At 39.7% G+C, this 25218-nt stretch overlaps 2 protein-coding genes across 6 annotated transcripts; both read left to right on the top strand.

Annotated features, from left to right (window-relative positions):
* Positions 1-1673: 1673 nt before the first annotated feature.
* LOC121872278 (epidermal retinol dehydrogenase 2-like) lies at positions 1674-24550 on the top strand. 4 transcript variants are annotated; one of them, XM_042374956.1, is made up of 9 exons: positions 1674-1710; positions 18957-19253; positions 20155-20279; positions 20413-20523; positions 21469-21630; positions 21939-22021; positions 22217-22333; positions 23152-23257; positions 23814-24550. In XM_042374956.1, exons 2-8 carry the CDS (start codon positions 19010-19012, stop codon positions 23243-23245), a joined length of 936 nt encoding a protein of 311 aa, XP_042230890.1. In that variant the 5' UTR covers positions 1674-1710; positions 18957-19009; the 3' UTR covers positions 23246-23257; positions 23814-24550. The 4 variants fall into 4 exon arrangements, with proteins under 4 accessions (XP_042230890.1, XP_042230888.1, XP_042230887.1 ...); XM_042374954.1 differs by lacking the exon at positions 1674-1710 and adding an exon at positions 11929-12035 and having other exon boundaries at positions 18928-19253; XM_042374953.1 differs by lacking the exon at positions 1674-1710 and adding an exon at positions 12754-12863 and having other exon boundaries at positions 18928-19253.
* LOC121872279 (short-chain dehydrogenase/reductase family 16C member 6-like) lies at positions 1704-10056 on the top strand. Of its 2 annotated transcripts, none has more exons than XM_042374957.1 (8): positions 1704-2007; positions 4821-4945; positions 5079-5189; positions 6779-6940; positions 7568-7650; positions 7955-8071; positions 8705-8812; positions 9227-10056. In XM_042374957.1, exons 1-7 carry the CDS (start codon positions 1764-1766, stop codon positions 8793-8795), a joined length of 933 nt encoding a protein of 310 aa, XP_042230891.1. In that variant the 5' UTR covers positions 1704-1763; the 3' UTR covers positions 8796-8812; positions 9227-10056. The 2 variants fall into 2 exon arrangements, with proteins under 2 accessions (XP_042230891.1, XP_042230892.1); XM_042374958.1 differs by having other exon boundaries at positions 9182-10056.
* Positions 24551-25218: the final 668 nt, after the last annotated feature.

Here is a 25218-nt window from a genome sequence, read left to right as displayed (position 1 = left end):
TCCTCTTCTTAACACTAACATTCTGAATGAAGACGAGTTGGCGAAATCAGAAAGACCAGCGTCCGGCTTAACATTAGAAACACAGTAGATGACATTGTACTGTATATATTTTACTTTATTTATAGATATATAATATCATTCAAGCAGTTTTATACAGTTATTCACTGATTAGGGCTTTATACTATACTTCAAACTGTTCCCAGACTAGGTAACATTGCATTATACTGCACTACACAGTCGGTAAGCATACGGTAGTTAGTAATTGACCAATGAAAAAATCGTGCGCCACTTGCGATGACCAGATTGTAATGTGGCAAGTGGCGAAAAAGATAATGAACCAGAACGGAATCCGTATTAGGCTCGGTTTGGTTGGGAATGTAAAGAATTGTGCAGTTAGTCTCAAAACATTAATTTTTCAATCTTTTTAAGTTAAGGAAATTCATAATACAGTAATATCAATCAAGCTCAAATTGATGCTGATAATAATCACACATCATACATTATTTACCTTAGTATGTATCTATAAAAGAAAATAGACATATTTTCCCTCCAGTTTTTAGTAAAAAGTGAAAATTTATGCGATTTCCCGATGAACATACTGTAGTGGATCTCTCACGTAACCCTACAATACTCTTCCCTTTTAAACAATACATGAATTAATATATAACAACGATATCAACGAGTAGTGCCCGTATGATAAGGCTCAAGGGGCAAAGTTCTCTGTTTGGCAACTCCAGCGTAGTCAGTGCCAGATTAAATTGCCATGCCAGTGTGTACTGTGCTGTCTGGGGTCGAGGAGTGCCGCGCTCCACTACATAGGTTAGTCTACGCAGTTGTGGTGGTAAATTATAAACCATTTATCTTGATTACTCATTCACTCAGTGACTGGTTATCTTTGAAAAGCTAAGTTCTTCGTAATTAGTATTATTTTATTAATGAGATTTACGTGAAAAGTCGGTTGTGTAAGTGAAGGATGAACTCCCTGACATTAATCCTTGTATTATGTGGTGTAGTGTACAGCTGTGACTCCCAAGACAGGCCTCATAGGTTCCGAGACTCATTATAATAAGTGACTACACATCTCATCTGGCATCTCGTATTTAACGTCTAATATTCAACATCTGGCAAAACTGGAAATTATAGACGTTATTATTCTCTTGACTACGAAAGAACTTTTGATGAACTGCTAGTAAGATTTCCCAGGTTATCTTCTGGGGATGAGTACTGAATAATGTCTTCCATGAACCAAAATCTACAATAATAAATATTTTCATTTGATGATCTCCATTTTATTTCATTAATACTGCATTATATAAGAAAATATCTAGCGTATATTACATTAGTAAACTACCACGGACGTGACGACAAGTTCCCAAATATAGCCACGATTGGACAGATAAGGCAATTATTTTTCAGTGTTAAGTATTTCTTCAGCTGTTTATATGGAGTTACTTCACTTAGGCCGACATGCGTATTACTACTGTACTCCTCATTCATTTATAATCATCTACGCTTTCTTCCTTTTCCTCGCCCAACGAAGATGCCTCTCTTGGCAAATAACGAAAATTTCTCATACGAGCACTTTCGTTGCCAATACATCGTCATCAGATAAACATGTAATTTGTAATAGATTTTATAGAAATTGTGAATCATGCAAAATATTAACTTTACAGAGACACGGAACAGCAACATCATCACCCGAGGGTCAAGGTGTGTTAAATCATCTTGTATCAGCTGAGTGATCTCATCATCTGGTGTTAGCCATGGATCTCACTGGTAAAGAAATAGCAATGCTGGTGCTGCGGCTGTTGTTTGGGCTGTTATACTCGGTGTACTGCATGGTAGAGACGTTGGTGCTCACGCTCATACCCCGCAGTTACCGCAGGAAGGACATCAAGGGTAATGTGATCCTGGTGACGGGCGGCGGTTCAGGCATTGGCCGCCTCATGTGCATTAAACTGGCAGCCAGGGGAGCCATCGTCGTCACCTGGGACGTTAGTGAGGAAGGTAAGTAGATACTCTCATACTAACTGTAGTTATATTCTGCAATTACAAAAAAAGACTCACGTCACACGACACTACTCATCAGACAGCAGTACATCAGACGCACTCCAGCAGAGTACTGTATTGTACAGTACAGCTATGCTTCCATATAGGACAGTACTGTATACATAAAACCAAACATTAAAAGGGACAACATAACACACGTAATATGATGAATGGCTGATCTCATCATATAGTAAACTCCTTTAAGAAAACATAATTACTTAAAATTCTTCTGTGGAAGGTAAATACTTTTTAATAAAGCGCCTATTCAATTGTATTATACCTGGTTAATGTTTGTATTGTAAATGGAAATAAGATATAGTACAAATATTCTCATATTTTAACAATGGATTTTTGTAATTAATCAATTGCGGTGTTAAAAGCAAAGAAATTTAAATTATTTTAAACAGTTTAATTCGAAGTAGAGATAAATTGTCCGTGTTTGAATTTACTTGTATTTTGTAAACTTTTTATAAGACGGTAAATGCTTGAAAAACTCGTATACAGTCCAGTACAGTCTGCACCCCCACAACAGCAACAACCATGAGGGGTATGGTATGTGATTACTTCAGGGGGGCGACGGTCCGACGGATATAGATGGTACAGGCCTGACCAATGCAGTGTTTAGGACGATGCAAGTTGCCGTAAAGCATGAAGGCTGTTGCTGGCATTGCCCTGACTGCATAGTCAAGGTGAAAGAGGCGATTGTAAGCCATAGAGGAACGAGTTCCCTAAGGACGAAAATAGATGAAGCTGGAGCCTTGCTGGTTGCCAAACTAGAACAAGTTGGGAAAGAGATCCTTGCTAAGATTGAGGAAGTAGCCGATAGAATGGAGGTGGTTGCTAAGAAGAGTTATGCTGAGGCATTAGTAGGGCCACGGGAGGTGGCGGAGAGTAATGCAGGATCAGAACAGGTTCTACAGCAGCTAGGGACTCTGAAGAAGAGGGAGGAGTCAAGGAGGAACGGAGGCGAGTGTACTTGGGTTATATTCAGGGGGAGGGTAGTGGAAGCAAGTGTGCCGACACAGGGCCAGGAGGCAGCAGCGCACCCTCCACCCACCCGAGAGGTGGCACCAGCTCCGCCTACCAGCCGGGAGGAGTCGAGCGCCGTGTAAACAATGACATTTCTAACCACACCCTGCAAAATACAGTGTACTTAGCAAATGCTGCAGCTTCTGAGAATGGAGGGGGGCCGGAGTTACTAATAAGAGCCCGCTGTTGTTTGTTTGTTTCATAAATGACATGCCCGACGTTGTACACTCCTCCATGCAAATGTATGCCGATGACGCAAAGTTATTTCGGGAAATCAAGAACCATGCGGCCTGTGAAGAGCTGCAGAAGGATCTCTGTGAGCTCCAAGAATGGTCGATGAAATGGCTGCTGAGATTCAATGTCACGAAGTGTAAGGTGATGTACCTGGGGCGTACCAACGGTAAGGAGGCGTATAGTATGTCCCAACTGGATGAAGAAACTGCACTTTTTGAGACTGAATGTGAGAAGGACCTAGGTGTGTATGATGACAATGAGCTGAAGTTCTCGGGCCATTGCGAGAAGAAGGTAAATCAGGCAAATAAATTATTGGGTCTCATAAGAAGGTCGTTCAGATATCTAGACCGTCCCTCGTAACGATCTTCAAGAGTGAAGTGCTTCCCCATCTGGAGTACTGTCATCCTGTCTGGTCCCCGAGATATGCTAGGGACTGTCAGTTGGTTGAAAATGTTCAAAGGAGGGCCACCAGACTGGTGCCTGCACTTCGGCACCTCAACCACCCTGAGAGATTGGAGCGCCTGAACTTGCCTAGCTTATACTACAGACGGGCAAGGGGCGACCTAATTGAGGTGTATAAGCATCTCAAGGGGCACTACTCAGTCGAGTGTCCTTACTTGGAGCTGGCGGACGCTCGCCCCACAAGGGGTCACAGCACAAGATTGAAGAAGCCGCAAGTCCAGAAAACTGTGAGGGCAAACTTTTTCGGAGTGAGAGTTGTGAACTCTTGGAACAATCTACCAGAAAGTGTTGTGACGGCACCGAGTGTGAGCTCTTTCAAGACCAGACTTGACCAACACTGGAGCGGGTTCAGGTACATTCAGGAGCCGGTGCATGCCCAGTACTTGCCAACAGTGCGTAACAGAGATGTGACCGATCGCCCAAGTGGCTAACGTGCCGATCAGTGGTGAAGAGGATAAAAGTAATTAAAAGTACAGTATAGAGCAGACTAACCCAACTGAACGCCGCTGAGTACAGAATGTAAACGATACCAACAACCCAGAGAAAAAATACATTTCAGGCGTGTTTAAGTGTTTGTGTGTTTTTCTGAGAATCAACATTTACTGTACATATATCATTACATTTGGTTGATTTTATTGCTATAGGAAACTCAGGGCGCGTAACTTAAAGAACCCACAGCGTGTAAACGTAGGTTAATTACGTATATGAAATTTGGATTGGTTAAATTTTCAGTAAAACTCATCTTGATTCGTTAATGTAATGTATTTACAGGTTTGACGTAGCTTAAATAGTTAACAATTTATTTTGAACAGGGTAGTATCATTTAGGTGTAATTTATTTGAGTTTAATCCTCAGACAGAGAAGGTGGTAGTGGCTTGCTTCATCCTCGCAGCGTTTCTGATGAGTTTGTCCAGGGATTCTATACTTCTTCATTGCTTAATCATTATGGTCTCCGTCAATAAAGTACCTTAATTATCAGTACAGTGGTTAAAGGTGTGCTCATGATACACCATGACAGGCAGCTTATGGTATATCCTTCCCAACAGGCAACTTGGAGACGGTGCGGCAAGTGGTGGCGGCGGGAGGGCAGTGCCGCGCCTACACCGTCGATCTGTGTAATAGACACGCCATCTATGCTGCCGCCACTAAGCTCAAGCAGGAAGTGGGCAAAGTTAGTGTACCTCACCTTAACTACGGTCTAGTATGTTGTGTTAATTGTTGCCATGACACAAAATAATACTTTGTGACAGGTGAGGTGGATGTATTAGTAGTTAAATAAAACGTGCACCATTGACTGTCACCAGGTGGACATCTTGGTGAACAACGCTGGTATCGTCACCGGCAAGAAGCTCCTCGACTCTCCTGACGAGAGTATTATCAGGACTTTCGAGGTCAACGCATTAAGTCATTTCTGGGTAAGTAGCTTAAGGTGTGGACTGCCACCCTCCACTGAGAGGTACTGACGTCACTTGGTAATGTATTTTCATTTCCCCTCCAGCAGTTTATTTAACATAAAGAATAACAACAATAATACTAACTTAAAGTAACCTAGTCTAAACCACTTAGGTAGTGTTAGGGTGATAAGTTCTTCAGGTGAAATACACTAGAGGGGTGAATCTTGTGGTGATATAAACCTACATCTTGTCATGGTGATGTCTTCGTGAATTTCCGGCGTCATTGGTACATATTATTATGTGTTACTGCTTTGACAACTAAAGCCTCTATTTAAGTACGTAATTTAGGTTAGAAATTCAGTAGTCCCTTGAGAGTGAAAAGTAAGAGAAGTATCAGTATAAGTAAGCCAGCCAGATGCTTTCTTATGACACCAAGGATTAGGTACTGTCGTGTTTGTGTTTACAGTATGGTACGGAGGCTGAGATAAGATACCATTTGATATTGCTGGTAACTCAATTTAGGTTCAGCCCCCAACACCTGATTTCTTAAATAGCTACTGGCATTTTATGACCTGGTGGTGTTGTGCTGTGACCTGGGAGTGTGGAGCCGTGACTCGTGGATGTGGAATGTATTGACGTACAAGGTCTCCGTGTGTATGGAGATCATTAATCTCGGTCACGGGAGGTGTTCCTTAAGGAGGTGTCATGACCAGAGAGGTGAAGTGTTCTGACTAGGGGAAAATTCCCAATCTTGTCGTGCTCTTATCAGGAGTGACGAGATGGAGGAGGAGAAGGGGGGGGGGGGCTGTGATGAGGGGTGATCACCAGGTTTGTGGGACTGTCATCATTATTAGAATTGCTTCACACTGGAGATTCAGCTGCACAAATATGGCTAATAGTATTACACACTGGACAGTTAGGATTTAGGTCGTGTGCAGGTGTAGAGGATGTTTTGGTTGTGTTGGTAATAGTGAGCCGGCTCCCCCCCTCCAGCCTCAGCACTGGTCTAGCTTCATTAGATAAGCCCTTGGTAGTAAACCCTTAATACTAAGGTCAAGAGGACGTGGACGTTTATCTTATCTGAAAGTAAACGCTACATTACTAATTGTTCAAACCTGTATTGCCAGTGTACAATTCTCGTATGCTAAAATGAACTTATTAGTGGAAGTGAATCAATATACTTACAGAGAATGTTTGATGACCAGTCAAATTAACTGTCAAAATGTTTCCTCCAGTACACTATGAGATGATCCAAATACAGTATATTATAATGGAACCATGTGAAGTGATTTCCTGACTCAGGCAGTAAAGCTCACTACTACCACTCTCAACGTGAGATACTGTATGCCACAACTGACTATGAGGGGACATCGTTGACATAGTCCGTTTAACTAATTATGTAATGCATTTTTATTCTTCCTTCACATAGATTTATACAGAAGGTTACCATCTGAAAAAGACATTAAACAATGCTACTGTATATATATATATATATATATATATATATATATATATATATATATATATATATATATATATATATATATATATATATATATATATATATATATATATATATATATTTTTACACCTGTGTTGGTCACCGGCAGACAACAAAGGCATTCCTGAGAGACATGATGGCTCTCAACAAGGGTCATATTGTCACCATCGCCTCCATGGCCGGCAAATTACCCTGCAATGGCCTCGTCGACTACTGCTCCTCCAAGTTTGCCGCCGTAGGCTTTGACGAATCCCTCCGCCTCGAATTCAAGGTAAGTAATACCTAAATTATTCACGGTCTTCCGGAGCAAAAATTTTCGTTTTAGGACCACACACACATACACACACACGAGTAGTTGGAACAGCATAACTTGAGCAGCAGCAGTAACAGCAGCAGCCAGATCATGGCTGGTGTCTACTGATAGTGTCATAGTGGTGGCCATTTCAGCAGCCATTTAAATACGAGAAAAAATTATTTCCACACAATGTATGTGAAAGAGTATGGCACAACAGACGATGGATATTCGGATATGCCTGTTGGTCCTGCTCCATGTTGGCATATCGCAATGTCCAATGTCCTTGATGTCATATTGTACGTAGGTTGGAGCAGACAGAGGCACACAGATAGAGCAAGTAAGAGGCGATGAGACATGTTGAGGTAAAGGAAACATTGATGCTGATAGTCACTCCTAACCCTTGCTACACCTATCAGGCGAGTCTGTCACCACAACTAAGATTTACTGACTTTACTTTGAACTTCTTGGTGCTCAAAATGTCATGGCTTGATTCAGATAATTATGGGCTCACTGTATAATTAATTGTATACGAGGTTCAGTGTGTGTGTTTAATATGATTGATGACGAAATGATCTTGACATTATTACTGTATATTTGGTACAGGCCGAGGGTAAGAATGGCATCAAGACAACTGTGGTGTGTCCCATGTACATCGGGACGGGAATGTTCAAGGGTGTTCAATCCAAGTAAGTTGTTGACCTTATAATGCATTACTCCGCCTCAACAACTAAGATATTTTAACTCTGTTTCCATGATTGATAAATACTCGTTATCAACAAAAGAAAATTTAAGAGACATTTATTGTTGTTAAGTAAATATTAAGCTTCCTTGGAGTTTTCCGTTTTTTGTAATCGTGTATCCTTTCATTAATTTAGTATGTATTTTTAATTTAAAAGTGTAGTTTTGTTGTTGTTTATTCTATTATTACTGGGAGATGGTTTGAGTCGTGTATCCAGTGTTATGTCACTAATGATGGATTTGTGTACACAGGATTTTCCCTGTTCTAAAACCTGAATACGTGGCTGAGGAAGTGGTGGATGCCATTTTGATGAACACCCCAGTCCTCTTAATTCCTGGTCACATGAGGATAGTTCATTTAATAAGAGCGTAAGTATCACGTTGTTACACATGAAGTTTACATTAAATTTTTAGTCATTGAGTCTTCAGTTTTCAATAAGGAAAAATATGCTTATAGTTTGTATCTTAAAAAAAATAAATACTGGTATATAAGCAGATAATAGGAGGACGTAGAATTAAAACACAGGTTATATTGTTTGTGAATTTTCTAGAATTGAGTTTCTAATCTACGAAGCAAAGCTCAAAGACTACTGTGTAGGCATTTTATTTTATCAAAATTATTCTTAAATTTTTACAATGTTTGTTTAGTTAACTGGCCCAAAGTAAGCAGTGCACAGCGGTGTCTGCCCTTGTTTCTTTTGTACATACAAAGAACATTTAAAACTTTTTAAATAATTTTTAACCCGGCAAATGATACACTATTTTTGGTAGAAATCAGCTTCATCTGACCTAACCTAACTTAACATAACGTAACGTCACATGTAGAAGGTGACGCTTCTTTGGTTTGCAGTCTCATAGAAAATTGTTAATGTTGTATGTCATCTCTTACCGATGAAGAAAGACGATTAAACTTATGTGGCTGTTGGCCAGATCAGTGCCGCACCACAGCAGAGCCAAGGAGCCTTTCATAAAGAGAAATTAAATTAGTTTTGCTCTTTACAGTGGATTTCCTGAAAAGGCGTCCCATTATCTTGGTGAGATAATGGGTGTCACCTCTATGATGGACAAGTTTGAGGGAAGGAAGAAAGATTAATAGACAAACTACTACAGGTTAGTAAAATTTTGGTTTATATAATTGTGATAAGAGAATTAATATCTGCTTTTTATAAACCTGCAGTGTACAATTTATGGCTGCACCTTCAACACGTGTTCTCGTTTTTTACTATTAAAGAATCTGTGATTACTGCTGTTACATTGTTAACCTTCCTGTCATCCTTGAAATATCTTAAATTTTGCTGATATTTGGTTTGCCTTTCTCTCCCCCTTTTTTATCCCCCAATCAAGGTTCTCCATTTTTCTGTTCATACAAGACGTCTTGTTGACAGTCTTTCCCCGATAAACAAAACTTCGTCCTTTTTAACTTTTACATTACAAGATTTTTTTTTATTAACTTATCATTTTATATTATCTCCAACACAGTGAGCATTCATCAAGACCCACTAAACTTTGTCATGGGTATTTCAGATGATGCCCATGAAGAGCTCCTCCAAGTGAAGAAACAGGAGTTTGACAGAAGTAAAGGTGAGGGGGGGGAGGCATGGTTGAGAGTTCAGACGCATAATATGGTAGAACTAAGAGTGGATGAGACCGAAAATAAAAAGAATGTAACAGAGAGAGAGATTCAAGTAGCCAGCCCCCTAACCTTTGAGAATGATTCAGGGAAGGAAAAACAAAACATAAAAGACATGTTATTATGTAGACCATAAATTACAAAGAACTGCTGCAAGTAAATTAACAAGATACCATTAGCAAGAACTATAGGTCTTTCAGTATTTAAAACAAGATAAATACAGTACCTGTAATGAATATGAATGGCAAGAATCACATAACATCTAATTGACAAGAAGTGCACCTCTAGCAAACACCGTAACCCGAACACCAGTTGACTGCAGTACCTTTTTGTTTTTTGTTTCTCCTATATGTCAAATGTTTCAGGAACATCTATCCTCAGGGGTTTAAGATTTTTTTCCACATACTTAAACACATGTTCAGCGATCACCAAATATTTTTATAAGGTATTGTTAATGAGGGCCATTTCCAAGACTACACTAAAATGCAAGTTACAGAAATCCAAGAGAAAGTACTACTAACAGTATTCATTTGACAGCCAACAAAACTAACCGCAAAATATACAGTTAAAGGATACAGACACCTCATACATACTGTACGTCCCTCATGTGCTCTACATAACCAGGCAGCTGTTGGGGGGATTGAAGAAATAAAAGAAAATCCTTACAATATGAATATTTGTGTAACTGAAAAAAACATAATTGCAGAATAAAATATGTTTACTTCTTCTGTGGTCAATTTCCTATCTAACTTGTTTAGTGAAGAGGTAATGTTACTTGATGCTGTAGCTTGTAATATGACAGGTTAAGGGTGAAACAGTTATTTGTACATTGTATTATTGGTGTGTTGATAATATAAGATAAGAATAATAATTGAAGCTCCATTTCATAATGAAATCCTGAAAAATTCTTGTATCAGTAATAAAGGTCACAGGTATATTAAATTTTCCTAAAAATTGGTAATGGATAAATTTGCTTTATCATAAACATAAGATAATCTGCAAACAAGTAATGGTGTGCCACTAGACACTTCACCTCGCTCTGAAATAAGAGATGAATATTTTCATTTTCATTTCACTTATGGCTCCTGGGTATAACATCACTACTGTAGTAACATTTACTGCGATGGCACTATGTAAATCAATAATTCTGTAAGCCATCATTACTCGCCTCACCTTTGTTTATTATCTCAAAATGTGTCCAGTAATAACCGTTTTTTGTATTCTTCACCAAATAACCCATTAAGTTTGAAAAACTTTTACACTGAGGTTTTATTGATTTGGAATAGCTATTTTGTCAGTACAGTATTTCTAAGATATTAAAGTTGAATGAGCCTCAGACAGCCTTGTATAAGTACAGTACTGTACATTGCATTTAATTCAGGTTATATTGTACACTACTTACAGAACAATTCTACATGAGTTACAACTGATTATCAACATTTAGCCAGTGTTGAAAACGGAGAAATGACCTAACATGTTTCATTAGAAAATTATCGTAGGTCAAAATTTTATTGTGTATACTGTATTTAAATTTTTTTTAAATGCAGTAAACAAGAATTAGCAAATTCTGAAAAATCGTCTTGGTATCACCAATTAATAAAAGACGTTATAGTGTAAGTATGAGATATGTAGCACATAAAACTACAATTTTGGTTAATTACGTAATGTTTGAGCTACATATCAATGCGTTGTTCTATGTAATAAGTTAATCACCTTTTTCTCTTCATCTCTTGTCAACTTCCTTGCAGCTGACGATTTCACCACGATAAAAGACCGTCCTTGACCCCGAAATTGAAATTAAGTCTAAGAAATTGCTTCTCCACATTATCTACTCTAATTATGCATAAAAGTACTGGAAGAAAATATTTGTCAAATATTGCTGTTTATGTAGATTCTGGCAACTTTAAGATTGGCGCACTAAAAATTAGAGGAGCCAAAATTAAAAATAACGAAAGGCATTCACGAGTATTGAACATGGGCCAAATAAAACTATAGAAGTGGCAATTTTAGATTATTTTTTTAGCAAAAATATGCAGGCAAAGTGCAGCCCCTAGTATGGTGTTGACGTTATAATGTGATCTGATTACTAGGTTAAGGCGTTTTAGATGCTATTCCGTGTAGCTAAAACGTCTTCAACAGGTGAGATACGATACTTCCAGTAGTCGAGTTGTTGACATGGCGAGCGGTGAGGCTACGGCATTAAATCCTTTGATAGATGGCATGAACCAAATTAATCTAACGTAAATATCTTAGCATGTTTTTGGATATGTTAAGTTAGTTAACTTGGGTTAGTTTGGTTCCTATTATCATTCACAAAGGCTGAAATGCATTTTATAGTAGTTTTTACAATCGTAAGGGCTGTTACGTGTGACGTTGGGCCGGTGGTACAGTACTTCTTTGGTAACTTAACACATGATTCTAAGTAAGTTCATATTTTTTCTGTAAAACTTCCTCCATCTTTTTTTTGCAATAGTAATTGCATATACAATATGATAGTAAAAGTTTCCTAATAAGACCCCGTCTACTTTGACTTGGACTATTGTACCAACCGTAAACTGTGAAGTCCACGACATGTACCCCGTGGGTCAGTCGTCCTGCCTTTAATCAGTACTGTAGTGGCTGCCACTGACGGTTCACACGGCACATAAACTCACTGCCCGACGTTTTAACCAGTTACCTCCCAGGATTGTCCACATTTTCCAGGTGAATTGTAGTTTAAATTGGATCCATTCCTACTGGTTAGGTCGGGTCACTTCACATTGATCCTTCACCCTGAGTCGCGGGATGGTTGTGTTTGTCATTGCGCTTCACCGTGGAGATAATTAGAGCCGTGTTATAATGTTCTGTACACAACACTATTTAATATTTCTAAATATATGTCTCCATGCATACGTCTGCACGTGGCAGATAAAGAAAACATACAGAATATTTATATACTCCTGTACATTATCTATATACGTATACTGTAGATGTGAAGTTGCCCTTTTCAGGAATAACGAAAACATTTTAGATACAATATTAAAATGTGGCACCTTCGCATGTACCATGGGATGAGTGTGGCGGGCACTGGAGGGAAGGGTGGGTGCCCGGGTGGCGAATTTTTTTTTCCTGAAGGCTTCCGTCATTTTGAACAAGCGGCAGGTCGCAGTGCTTGAAGCGCGGCACCACTGTACAGTACTATCAGCTGGTGGCAACAAAAATTCGTTCTATTTTGGCCGTGCTGGCTAGGTTAGGTTATTATTTGTTTGTATTAGTATCTATTACGTTAGGAAATGCAATATTAAGCCAAGCATGAATGATCGTCTCTTATTCTTTCTTACGGAGTGTGCAGTGGTGCCGCGCCTCAAACACTGCGACGGTGCCACTTGTTGAAAATGACGATAGCCCTCAGGAAAAAAAACACGCTGCCGGGTGGGGCTGTGGGTGAGGCACTGGGCGTTGAGACAGTAGTGGAGGCTGCGTCAGTAGCTCCGTGTCAGTGTGCCACGCGATCCCTCCAGGGAAGAACCGCCACAACTCCTCTCCCCTCAGGTTACTACTTTACTACCTTCATGTGGGTGACTCGTAGAGATAGATAGTGATTTATTCATTAATAGTCATTGTTTTAGTACATGCTAAGAAATTACCTCAACCAAGGATAGTTCAAGACAACCGCTAGGCTTATTTCCATTTGGGTCCTTGGGTAAAGCTAGGGTGACTAACTAAAAGCTCTACACAATAAAGGGATAAATTTATGAAAAATTATACAAGCTTTTAACGGTGTTCTTAGGCCAACCTTAGTTGAATCACTTTACTTTTATCCTCTTGTCACTTGGGCGGTCGGCCACATCTCTTACGTCGTTCAGATATCTAGACGGCCCATCCCTCGTAACGATCTTCAAGAGTGAAGTGCTTACCAATCTGGAGTACTGTCACCCCTGTCTGGTCCCCGAGATCTACTAGGGACTGTCAGTTGGTTGAAAATGTTCAAAGGAGGGCCACCAGACTGGTGCCTGCCCTTCGGCACCTCAGCTACCCCCGAGAGATTGGAGCGCCTGAACTTGCATAGTTTATACTACAGACGGGCAAGGGGTGACCTAAGTGAGGTGTATAAGCATCTCAAGGGGCACTACTCAGTCGAGTGTCCTTACTTGGAGCTGGCGGACGCTCGCCCCACAAGGGGTCACAGCTCAAGATTGAAGAAGCCGCCGGTCCAGAAAACTGTGAGGGCAAACTTTTTCGGAGTGAGGGTTGTGAACTCTTGGAACAATCTACCAGAAAGTGTTGTGACGGCACTTAGTGTGAGCTCTTTCAAGACAAGACTTGACCAACACTGGAGCAGGTTTAGGTATATTCAGGAGCCGGTGCATGCCCAGTACTTGCCAAAAGTGCGTAACAAACGTGACCGATCGCCCAAGCGACTAACGAGTCGATCAGTGGTGAAGAGGATATAAGTTAAAGTACTGTTGACAAGCCTTTGGCATGTATGATGTACTGATTCCAGAATGTACCTGAACCTGCCCCAGTGTTGGTCAAGTCTGGTCTTGAAGGAACTCACACTCGGCGCCGTCACAACACTCTCTGGCAGATGGTTCCCAAAGTTTACAATTCTCTCCGAAAAAGTTTGCCTTCACAGTTTTCTATGGTTTTCTGGACTTGTGGCTTCTTCAACTTTGAGCAGTGAGTTGGGCAGGCGTCCGCCAAAAGTGCACCCAGTTTTATAAGTCGTATTTACGAAGGTTTAATGAACATTATTTTTAACAGAATAAAAACAAGAATCGAAAGTAAGATATCTAAAGACCAAAATAGTTTAGAAAGGGAAAAGAGAACTAGCGAAACAAGGTCAAGTAGCCAATAAAATACGTTTGACACATCTGGTAGCATGAGAAAATACAGACAACATACTGTAGATACACATAAAGGCCAAAAATCATACATATACTATGTTGTCTAATGGTAGACCCCGCTGCCATATAGCATCACGAAAATTGCGACCCAAGTCCCAGGTTGCTGATCTTTCTGCTCCATTTACTCAGGATTGCAGGTCTTGTAGGGGTATGCGATATTGGTTCACACTCAGGATGGGATGGAGAAAGGAAACTCACATGTGCTCACTGTATACATATTGTATTGGATGTACAATGCAGCTTGTTGCTGGGTAGGTAGCATGGTAATAAGCGTTGAGTAGAGAGAGCTGGGTGGTGAGGGTGCCCAGAGGAGGGACACGCGGCTTGAGGGACGCCAAGGTCGCTGGCGGGAACGGCAGCCGCCAGGCTGGCCCGGAGGAGGAGGTGTTGCTTGCAGGTGGCACTGTGTAGAAAGAGAGAGGCTGGTCACAGCGGTGTCAGGCTTTATAAGGTAGGGGTAGGCGTGGGTAGATATTTGACCCCCGCACCGTGGGCGGCGCTGGAGGCGTAGGCTGGGGAATTCGAGAAGGTTCGGTGCTTGTAGGGGAGGAATCCACCACAGTCTCAATTGTTCCTCTTACTTAGACAACACAACATACATATATCACTTCTTACTCTTGATATTTTTTTTCCATTTGTGTAGTGTGTTTCTTTATGGTTCTATATTATTATTAATACATTATTATTATTATTTTAATATTTTAAATTTTGTTATTATTATTATTATTATTATTATTATTATTATTATTATTATTATTCCATTTTCGTTCCCGAATCCCCGACGTGGGTCAGTGTGAACCTGTGGCCGGGTGGGCTAATCCTCGTAAAAAAAAGGGAACACTTTGGTGTGCCTTGCTACCGGACGTGTCGAGAGTATTTTGCCGGCGGCCGTACATTTGGTTTGAAAATTTTGAGTGAACTCTGTTAGTTTTGTGGACATTGAAAAAGCGTTTGACAGGGTTAAACACAATACGTTTACAGACATCCTCTTCGCCACTGATCGTCCTGTTCGCCAAGCGCTTTGGTGGTCGGTCAATGTCTATGCACTGTTGGCAAGTACAGGGCATGCACTGTCTCTAAAAAGTACGTAATCTGAACCTGCGTCGTAACTTGGTCTTAAATGAGCTCACACTTGGTGCCGTCACAACACTCTGGCAGATTATTCCAAAAGCTTACAACTCTCACCCTAAAAAACGTTTTGGTGATAAGTTTCTTTACTCTTGGTTTCTTTAACCAGAGCCTGATCTTTAGTGGGGGGATATGAGTTGATTTTGGGTTCGGCCGAGTGTGTTGCCTTCAGCATTGAATAATATCGCTTTGGAATTTTTGTTAAGAAGTTTTTAGAAGCGATGTAGAAATGAAAGTTAATAATGCGATAATAGCAAGTATTCGGTATATAGATAATGCTGCTCGTATTACAGATAGTGAAAAGGCATTACAAACTCTTGTAAACAGATAAGAGGAAAAGGGGCTGTAATTTGAGCTTAGAGTTAATGATTGTTTATAAATAAAGAATAAATCCTAAAAAAAATGTGGTAGGGAACAGAGAACTTCAATAGGTAGAAAATGTTATGTTTTGGAAAGCACCATTAATTATCACAGCTATTTGAAAAACGTTAAAGTAGGCAAAGTAAGAAAATAATTTCCTCTTCTGGAAATCCTGGGGGGGGTGTCCGGATGGTGTATGATAAAGTAATATCTAATTTTAGGACTTGTGCGATGGAAAATAATATTTAGTGCTGGACACAGGTTACGGGGCGTAACCTGTACAGTAAAGTATTCAAGCGTTCCCCACCCACCTTGCCAAACGATCATTGTTAAAGCTTAAATATAGAAGGGAATATTTATAAATACTTAACAGGTGGGTGGTGACTGTTTGCGTGTGATCAAAATGCAGATAACTGGAAGAATATTGGTTAGAATGATAGTTTTACCCCACAAATTTATGCATCGGCTTAGATGACATGTATAGCAATCTCGTTCAAGATTTTTATAACTGCTGGAGACAACTGGTAACTCAGGCTGTTTGTTTACTATGGAACGTAGTTTAATATGATACGAAACAACAAAGCCCAACCATTAATTAAGCAACGGGGAACTAAGTAACCAATCACCGATAACCTTTTACTTTCATTCATAATTTTTACTACGTACTATAGTACACAATAATGATACTAGTGTCATTCCCTTAGATGTGCTAGATCGTATGTGTTACACCCCCCTTTACCCATGGTGTCGACACAATACTCCCTCATATCGATCCTGACGCCTTTCTACAAAACTCGCTGGGTTACACCAACCCAAACTGTAACTATTACTTTCCTGACTCCCCCCGAGTTTAGTTCTAGTCTCCTACTACCTCATTCCTTCTCCTTGATTAGCCATAACATCAGCAGTATTCCCCTTCATCTAGATACCTTTTTAGATCAGTGTTTATCTTCTATTGCCCACAAATTTGATGTACTTTAATTCTGTGAGATCAAACTCACTAACGATATTGACCATTTGTATAACATTCCTAATTATAATAGACACTGCGTCAACACGTCACGACACAGCGGTGGTGTCTCCCTATATGTTGATATCAAGTATAAAACTTCTGTAAGAGATGATTTAAAGGTTCAGGAGGAGTACATGGAGAGTGTTTTCATTGAATTACGTAACGACACACGAAATATCCTAGTAGGGACAATCTACAGAAGACCCCACACTAATGTAAGGAATTTCTTGACAAATTTTCGGAGCTTATCTCTATCATAAGTTCAGAGAGGAAAGACTGCTACATCACAGGAGATTTCAACCTTGATCTATTAAAATCAGAAACCGACACCTCAGTATTAGACCTTCTTGCTACCTGTCATTTTAAACTCTTCTTCAACACTATAACCAAACCCACTAGAGTAACTGCCACCTCTGCCACTGTGATAGACCATATCTGGACTAGCAACACTCCTAACAACCAAGCAAGTGGAATTATTTATAACAATATCTCATTCACAGTAAAGTCAATAAACAGTGGGGTATCATGTATCACACTCGGCAGTCACTCACTCTCACAGAAATGAAAGAAATCTATCATGATCTTGTTTACCAACACCTGATACACTGTCACACACTATGGGGGGCCTCTGGCTCTTCAAAATCACAATCTCTGGTTACTGCACAAAAGAGAGTTGTACGGACAATGACCTACTTGAAAAAAACAATCACAAAACGAAAAATTTGTTATATTGAAATTTTTAAAATTCGAAGATATTAACACTTACTGCTGTGCCCTCTTTGCTTACAAATCTATCAATCACTTGCTTGACAATAATTACTTCCAGTTCCGGATTAATCAGAGATACAACTTAAGGCACCCAGAGCTACTAAGACCACCCCCCTTGCGCTCCTCTCAGTCCCAGACCTCCATAAAATATCATGGTGTGAAGGTATGGAATAACTTACCCCCACCCATCCGAGCAAAGACTACGCTCCCTCCCTTTAAATCATCTCTAAAAAAATATCTTGTCGAAGTATTAATATTTCTTGAAACACTTGCTATATATACAGTACCTGCTTTTATTGTACCACCAAATCCGTTTTATCGGAAATTATCATGTAAATAAATAAGTGATTACCATTGCAATACACATAATTGCCAACTAGACATAATCCTGAAAGCTCTGTCTTGTTCAACCTTATTACTGCACAACCCAGGTTGTACTGCTCCCCCATTATACTTATGTTTTTAAATTCCACTCTAATTTATATGTATATATATATATATATATATATATATATATATGTATATGTATATATGTATATATATATATATATATATATATATATTATATATATATATATATATATATATATATATATATATATATATATGTGTGTATATATGTATATATGTGTATATATGTATAGGTATGTGTATATGTATGTATAAATAAAAAATAAAAATAATAAATAATAAAATAAATAAATATTGAAGTGATAACCGTGATAACATTATGAGATGTACTTATTACTGTCATGCTATTGTACTATTCCAGATGATACTAAATGTTACATAATACTTCCTTGAGATAAATGTATAGTATATATCAGGTGCCTCAAAGAGGGCTCAGGTTCTCAACTGGCTCAGCCATGTTAATATTGTTATTATTATCCACTCTGTATCTGTATTTTTCTGGCTAAATAAACTGTTAACAACAAACAAACGGCCCTGAATTGCCAGCTGTCTCCAGCAGTGTTCGAAGAATCTTGAACGAGATTTTTAAGGTAGCTACAACGATTATCCGCTAGAGTAAGTTTTAGAAAAGAAGTCCAGTACAAGTATTTATGTTTATCTTACGAGTACAAGAGTACAACAATATTATTATGTAAGAAGAAAAAATATTTGGTTCATTTTCTTAACAGCCGATTGACTGGTTATTGTGTACCCCATGTCCAGGAGTGAGCTTACTTTCACGATATGTATTAAACATTAATGTTACGGTTGAATTAGCGTAGTGATATTTTTAGTCTTTATATATACACGTATGTGTTTTGTACTTTTTGTAGAGGGAACATCAATGTTTCGATTGTTTCCATTTAGTTCGACTTTACACGTGTTGTAATCTCAGTAGGTGTTTCCAGGTCCGGTACATTTCATAATTGATAAGTTGGTAAGTTAAAACTGAGGTTTAGCTGAAGAATCACATGAAATATCGACTTTACAGAGACCCGGAACATCAACCCGAGGGTCAAGGTGTGTTAAATCATCTTGTATCAGCTGAGTGATCTCATCATCTGGTGTTAGCCATGGATCTCACTGGTAAAGAAATAGCAATACTGGTGCTGCGGCTGTTGTTTGGGCTGGTATACTCGGTGTACTGCATGGTAGAGACGTTGGTGCTCACGCTGATACCCCGCAGTTACCGCAGGAAGGACATTAGGGGTAATGTGACCCTGGTGACGGGCGGCGGTTCAGGCATTGGCCGCCTCATGTGCATTAAACTGGCAGCCAGGGGAGCCATCGTCGTCACCTGGGACGTTAATGAGGAAGGTAAGAAGACACACTCATGCTTACCTATTAACACTCCCTTGAATGGAGACTAAGTTTACACAACAGTTTCCATCAAACATAACCTTATACTGTATAACTGTTAATACACTAAGTTGATATGTAACCTGACGCTCTCTCGGAGGAACAGTGACCCCAACAAACTCTTCATTGACGAACTCATCTCTTTTGGGAGAGTTAAGCAATGCTGTAAATTATTTAACCCTTTACCTGGCCACCTGATATGTTAAATTTGGGTACCGAACAAAAGTCTGTATTCATCAAGTGTGATCGATTGACGTCTCTCCTATTGAGATAAGTTGTGCAATACAGGTTCCTCGCATACTTTGAGGTTGTTAGTACCTAGGATATCTTTTCTCAATCAGATATGGCTTGGATATGGAAATGTTCTACACAAACACACACACACACACATATTCTTGACTACAGGATATGACAAAAGATAATACACAAGAAATAGTAGGTTGCATGCCACTTGAAGACCCTCGAGTCATGATGAGCCACCACCAGATTAAGTCACTGGGTAAGCTGTGGTGGGCTGGTGACAGCCTGAATGAGGAAGAGGTCAGAGTACAGATATGTGTAGGTGGGTGACGCCGGGGTAGCAACAGCACGTGTGTTATTTATGTACTCGAGCGTGTGCTGGAGATCTCGGTAGTGACAGTAGCATGGTGACTGTTAGGATTGTGTTTTTGTTAAATAGTGAGAGTATGGGTGTTAAAAGAGCGTGTACTGATTAAGTAGTAGTGTGTGTGGTGGATAAGCGTGAATGTGCGGTGGTTAAGAAGTGAGTGTGTGGTGTTTGAGGAGAGGGGTGTACTGTAGTGCAGGGTGGCGGGGCGGTTGGTGGTGTAGAGTGTCACGTGAAGGTCCTCCCCAACAGGCAACTTGGAGACGGTGCGGCAAGTGGTGGCGGCGGGAGGGCAGTGCCGCGCCTACACCGTCGATCTGTGTAATAGACACGCCATCTATGCTGCCGCCACTAAGCTCAAGCAGGAAGTGGGCAAAGTTAGTGTACCTCACCTTAACTACGGTCTAGTATGTTGTGTTAATTGTTGCCATGACACAAAATAATACTTTGTGACAGGTGAGGTGGATGTATTAGTAGTTAAATAAAACGTGCACCATTGACTGTCACCAGGTGGACATCTTGGTGAACAACGCTGGTATCGTCACCGGCAAGAAGCTCCTCGACTCTCCTGACGAGAGTATTATCAAGACCTTTGAAGTTAACATACTCAGTCATTTCTGGGTAGGTACCAATTATTGTGGATAATGAGTTACATCTTATCTTAATCTTCTGTTTGTTTGTTTTTTCACTTGGCCTGCTATCTTACTCCCCCACTACCTCTCGCGTCATCTTCGTACCATCATGCCTGCTATCTAAACTTCAGTTCTTCAATGCTTCCCGTGCTCAGCATACTCAAACAAACTTAATATTTTTGTTCATTTGAAATTGCAGCTCATATAATTTTTATTATGTATTAAGACATTATTCGGTTCTGGTATTTCAACTTATTTACCTATACTGGCCATCCACAAAAAGTGGCCATACCCAGGGAAGGAGGTCAGTGGCCTGTGTAGGAACCCTCCATTGTTCTTGATAATTTTGTCAAGGGCTATTATGAAGCCCAGTACTTGATTCCACGGTTTGGGCTGTTAGACCGTTCCATAAGTCTACCATCCTTTATGTATGGAAGTATTTCCTTATGTTTGCTCTGCATGATAACTTGGCGAGCTTGTAGTTATGTCCCTTCGTAATGGTGGTGCGTGACATCATAAAGAAATAGCCCGGGTTCAAGTTTAAGAATTGTGAATGTTTCAATAAGATCTGCTCTATTGCGTCTTGTCTGAAGGGTTAGTCCTAAGGCCCTCAATCTACTTGGATAATCAAGATGACATAGTTCCGGAATCATCCTATTCGCTCTGTGTGGCATATTTTATGGGGATGTCTGTTCTTATATTTTCTAAAAATATATTTTAATAAAAATGACGCCGCATGGTAAGGTGAGGTTAGGTTAGGTTGAGTAACGTTAGATTATGCTAGGTTAGGGTAAGGTAAGGAAGGTTTGGTTAGGTTAGAAAGTGACAAAACACAGTTAAGAGTAAGGTACAGTATATAAGGGTTCATCCAGCTCAGCACTTGCCTCTCACAACCATACAAACCCAGACTTGAGAATTGTGTGGTCACCGGCAGACAACGAAGGCATTCCTGGCAGACATGATGGCTCGCAACAAGGGTCACATCGTCACTATCGCCTCCATGGCCGGCAAAATCCCGTGTAATCGCCTCGTCGACTACTGCTCCTCCAAGTTTGCTGCCGTGGGCTTTGACGAATCCCTCCGCCTTGAACTCCAGGTAAGTCGTGCCACACTGGTTCAGACTTCTGTGTTGATAAGTATAAGGACTGACGTGTATTGGTGTATACCTGCCACGCCTGCTCTGTTTACCTGCCCATCATGCAGTGGTCGGTGACATAATTAAACAGTAACATTTTCAAGACAGTGTAAAAAGCAAATTTTGACCTATTTTATTACAACTTGTCATATATATCTTGCACATACAGTATAGTGATTATCATAATTTGTCAATATGAATACCTGCTCTGTTATAGATTTGTCGACAATGATGCTCTTTACTGTGTTTTGATAATGTACTATATGTAGGTTGAGGGCAAGACAGGCATCAAGACAACCGTGGTGTGTCCAGTTTTCATCTCGACGGGAATGTTTGAGGGAATGACCAGCAAGTGAGTGTGTCCAGTTTATGTTGCATCTGGTTTACTCGCCTCCCTCACACATACATACACTTAATTCACATGATTAGGTTCCTCAATTAGGATTTAAATCTTATACAAATAATTATTTCCATAATACATTATTTTATATTTATATAATAGGACATGTAAATAATACTTGGCGTGTGTGTGTGTGTGTGTGTGCAGGATCTTCCCAGTCCTGAAGCCTGAATATGTGGCAGATGAGACTGTAGACGGCATACTGCTCAACACACCCATCGTCTACTTACCACTTTCCGCCAAGATCAACGTTTTCCTCGGTCTGTGAGTACCACCCTCCTCCTTTGCTCTTGTTATATCTACTCACATCGTAATATTTTTATGTCACATGTCGTATACCACCGAACATCATGACTTGCTGCACTCCTCTGTGGTGTGTGTTGGATACTCAATCAAGGGGATATTCAAACATTTAAATTCAGAAAGGTTAACCATAAAATATGAATAAGTGAACAGTAATTATACGAGTATAAAGAACTTTTGGAATGTGAGTTTACTAAATATGTGCTGACATTTGTTTTGAACTGTTGCAATTCTTAAGTGGAAAGGAATATGGATTTAGGAGATAAATTCCATTAGATATTGTCATATCTGAGAGAAATGTACAGTTGCCGACAAAATTCCCTGGACACTTGGCAATATTTAAGATGTAAGTAGATACAGGTACTTGAGGATCATTAGGATTGAAATTTTAACGAATTTTATCAGATTTGTCTTTATATTAAGAAGTATTTTTTTCTATACTGTGGTTCCGAATTATATGATGAAAGGCAGTGTTACTAAACCAATAATATTATCCATAATTAGATGCCAGATATTGCCAAGTGTTCAGGGAAATTCGTCAGCAACTGCACGATCACCACAAAGGTTATATGCTAGAAATGAGTTGTTGTCTTCAGCAGCATTTATGTAAACTCTCTGTACATGTGTTTTAGCTGTCATTTATGCAGTGATTTATACATTGCATATAATACTAAGAAAACTAAAAAAAAGTTCGTATTTCGTGATGGATTATCTTAATGGCACTTTGCTCGGTGCATGATGTGAATTTAGAAATTTATTTATTTTTCCTAAACCAACAGTTTGTTGCCACAAAAGGTGCTCTACTACCTGAGTGAAGCAGTGGGCCTCACCCACATGATGGACACGTTTGTGGGGAGGAAAAAGACCAAGTAAACCCTACTGTAGGTGGGTCATATTAGTATTCTTTACTTGTAATAGGAGCTGAGGTCCTCTGGCTCCATGTTTGTGTGGCCTTAGCTAGTGGACCGAGTCATTATGCCTGTAGTAGCAACAGTAACCTTACCTCTTCGAAATTATGTTAATCTGTCATGGAATTAGACCAAGCTTTATTCTTCTCTAATGAAACATGAAACTGTTCATTATTTGTGAATTACGAATACAAAGTTATGTGCTTATTGACTTAAATGTATTATTTAAAATAAAGTACAACATTTTCTTTGCATTAGTTGTATTATATGACGTTTTGTACTTACCGTATTTGAGTAAGTCTGTATCAGTACAGGGGGGTATAATATTTGTGGTTGTTTTTCGATTGTGGGGGAATTTCTTTCAACTGGTTTACTGAAGATATTATTTTTAACGCCCCTTTTGCTATAATGATTGCTGATTTTTTACTTATTTGTTGACTGCAATCTTTACTAGTTTTATTTCCGTTTATGAATACTGTACAATGTTTATTGCTGTGCACATTATCTGATGTCGTATTCTCTGGTGATTCCAGTCACGACATACTAAAGAGGTTTTCATCAAGACCAGAAGAAAATCCTTCCTTCACCACCACGAGAGAAACCTTAAAGAAACTCACTTTTTGTTATCCACTAATTTGGAAACTGATAATTCCTACTGAAACCTGCAGTGGATGGCTGCCTGCACATGGATCGACGAGTATTGTTTCCCCATTCCACAAGACAGTGAGAACCACAACAATCAACAAGTCACTAGCAACTATTATTTTCAAGGTTTAAAAGACAGCCAATAAGTAGCCTAATAGGCAGCATACCATTTTTGGTTCTCGCAAGAACTACAAGAGCAAATCATCAAGTACTATTTCCTGATTTTACAAATTAATGTACACAATCCACCAGTAAAATAACAAATAGATAATGCTGCTATTATTATGGGAAATTCTTATACAATTCATAAAAGTTATCTACAAACACAAAATGTTATAAGAAAAGTAGTGTTTATCGAAGAAACACGGCGAAAATGCATGCGATAATTTTTATGAGTTTTTGTTTGGCAGCGTTCTGATGAATTAAATCTTAATGTAATGATGTCTTAGAACAAATTTGTTTGTTCACCTTACCGTAGGCTTGTTCAGTTATTACAATCCATCTTGAATCGTCTAAGAAAAAATTCTGACGGCTCCTCAGATAAATTGTAGAATAATGCTGCGCACACATTGTACAGTGTATACAGGATTTAAACACCAATAAAATCCAGATGTATAACTTTTCAGATGCTCTTCTGTTTTTTATGATCCCTCTAACGCCCGGGCGACCGGTCACGTCTCTGTCACACACTGTTGGCAAGTACTGGGCATGCACCGGCTCCTGAATGTACCTGAACCTGCTCCAGTGTTGGTCAAGTCTTGTCTTGAAAGAGCTCACACTCGGTGCCGTCACAACACTCTCTGGTAGATTGTTCCAAGAGTTCACAACTCTCACTCCGAAAAAGTTTGCCCTCAGTTTTCTGGACCTGTGGCTTCTTCAATCTTGAGCTGTGACCCCTTGTGGGGCGAGCGTCCGCCAGCTCCAAGTAAGGACAATCCAACTGAGTAGTGCCCCTTGAGATGCTTATACACCTCAATTAGGTCGCCCTTGCCCGTCTGTAGTATAAACTAGGCAAGTTCAGGCGCTCCAATCTTTCAGGGTAGTTGAGGTGCCGAAGTCCAGACTCAAGGCACCAGTCTGGGTGGCCTTTCTTTGAACATTTTCAACCAACTGACAGTCCCTAGCATATCTCGGGGACCAGACGAGGGGGTGACAGTACTCCAGATTGGGGAGCACTTCACTCTTGAAGATCGTTACGAGGGACGGAATATCTGAACGACCTTATACTGTAGTGGATTTCTCCCCTACAAACGCTGTTGTCGCTGAGTAGCCGACCCCGCGAATTCCCCAGTG

Source organism: Homarus americanus, unplaced genomic scaffold (genome assembly GCF_018991925.1).
Source record: "Homarus americanus isolate GMGI-L3 unplaced genomic scaffold, GMGI_Hamer_2.0 scaffold5589, whole genome shotgun sequence".
Classification (NCBI taxonomy): Eukaryota; Metazoa; Arthropoda; class Malacostraca; order Decapoda; family Nephropidae; genus Homarus; species Homarus americanus.
This window is presented reverse-complemented; position numbering and strand designations above follow the sequence as displayed.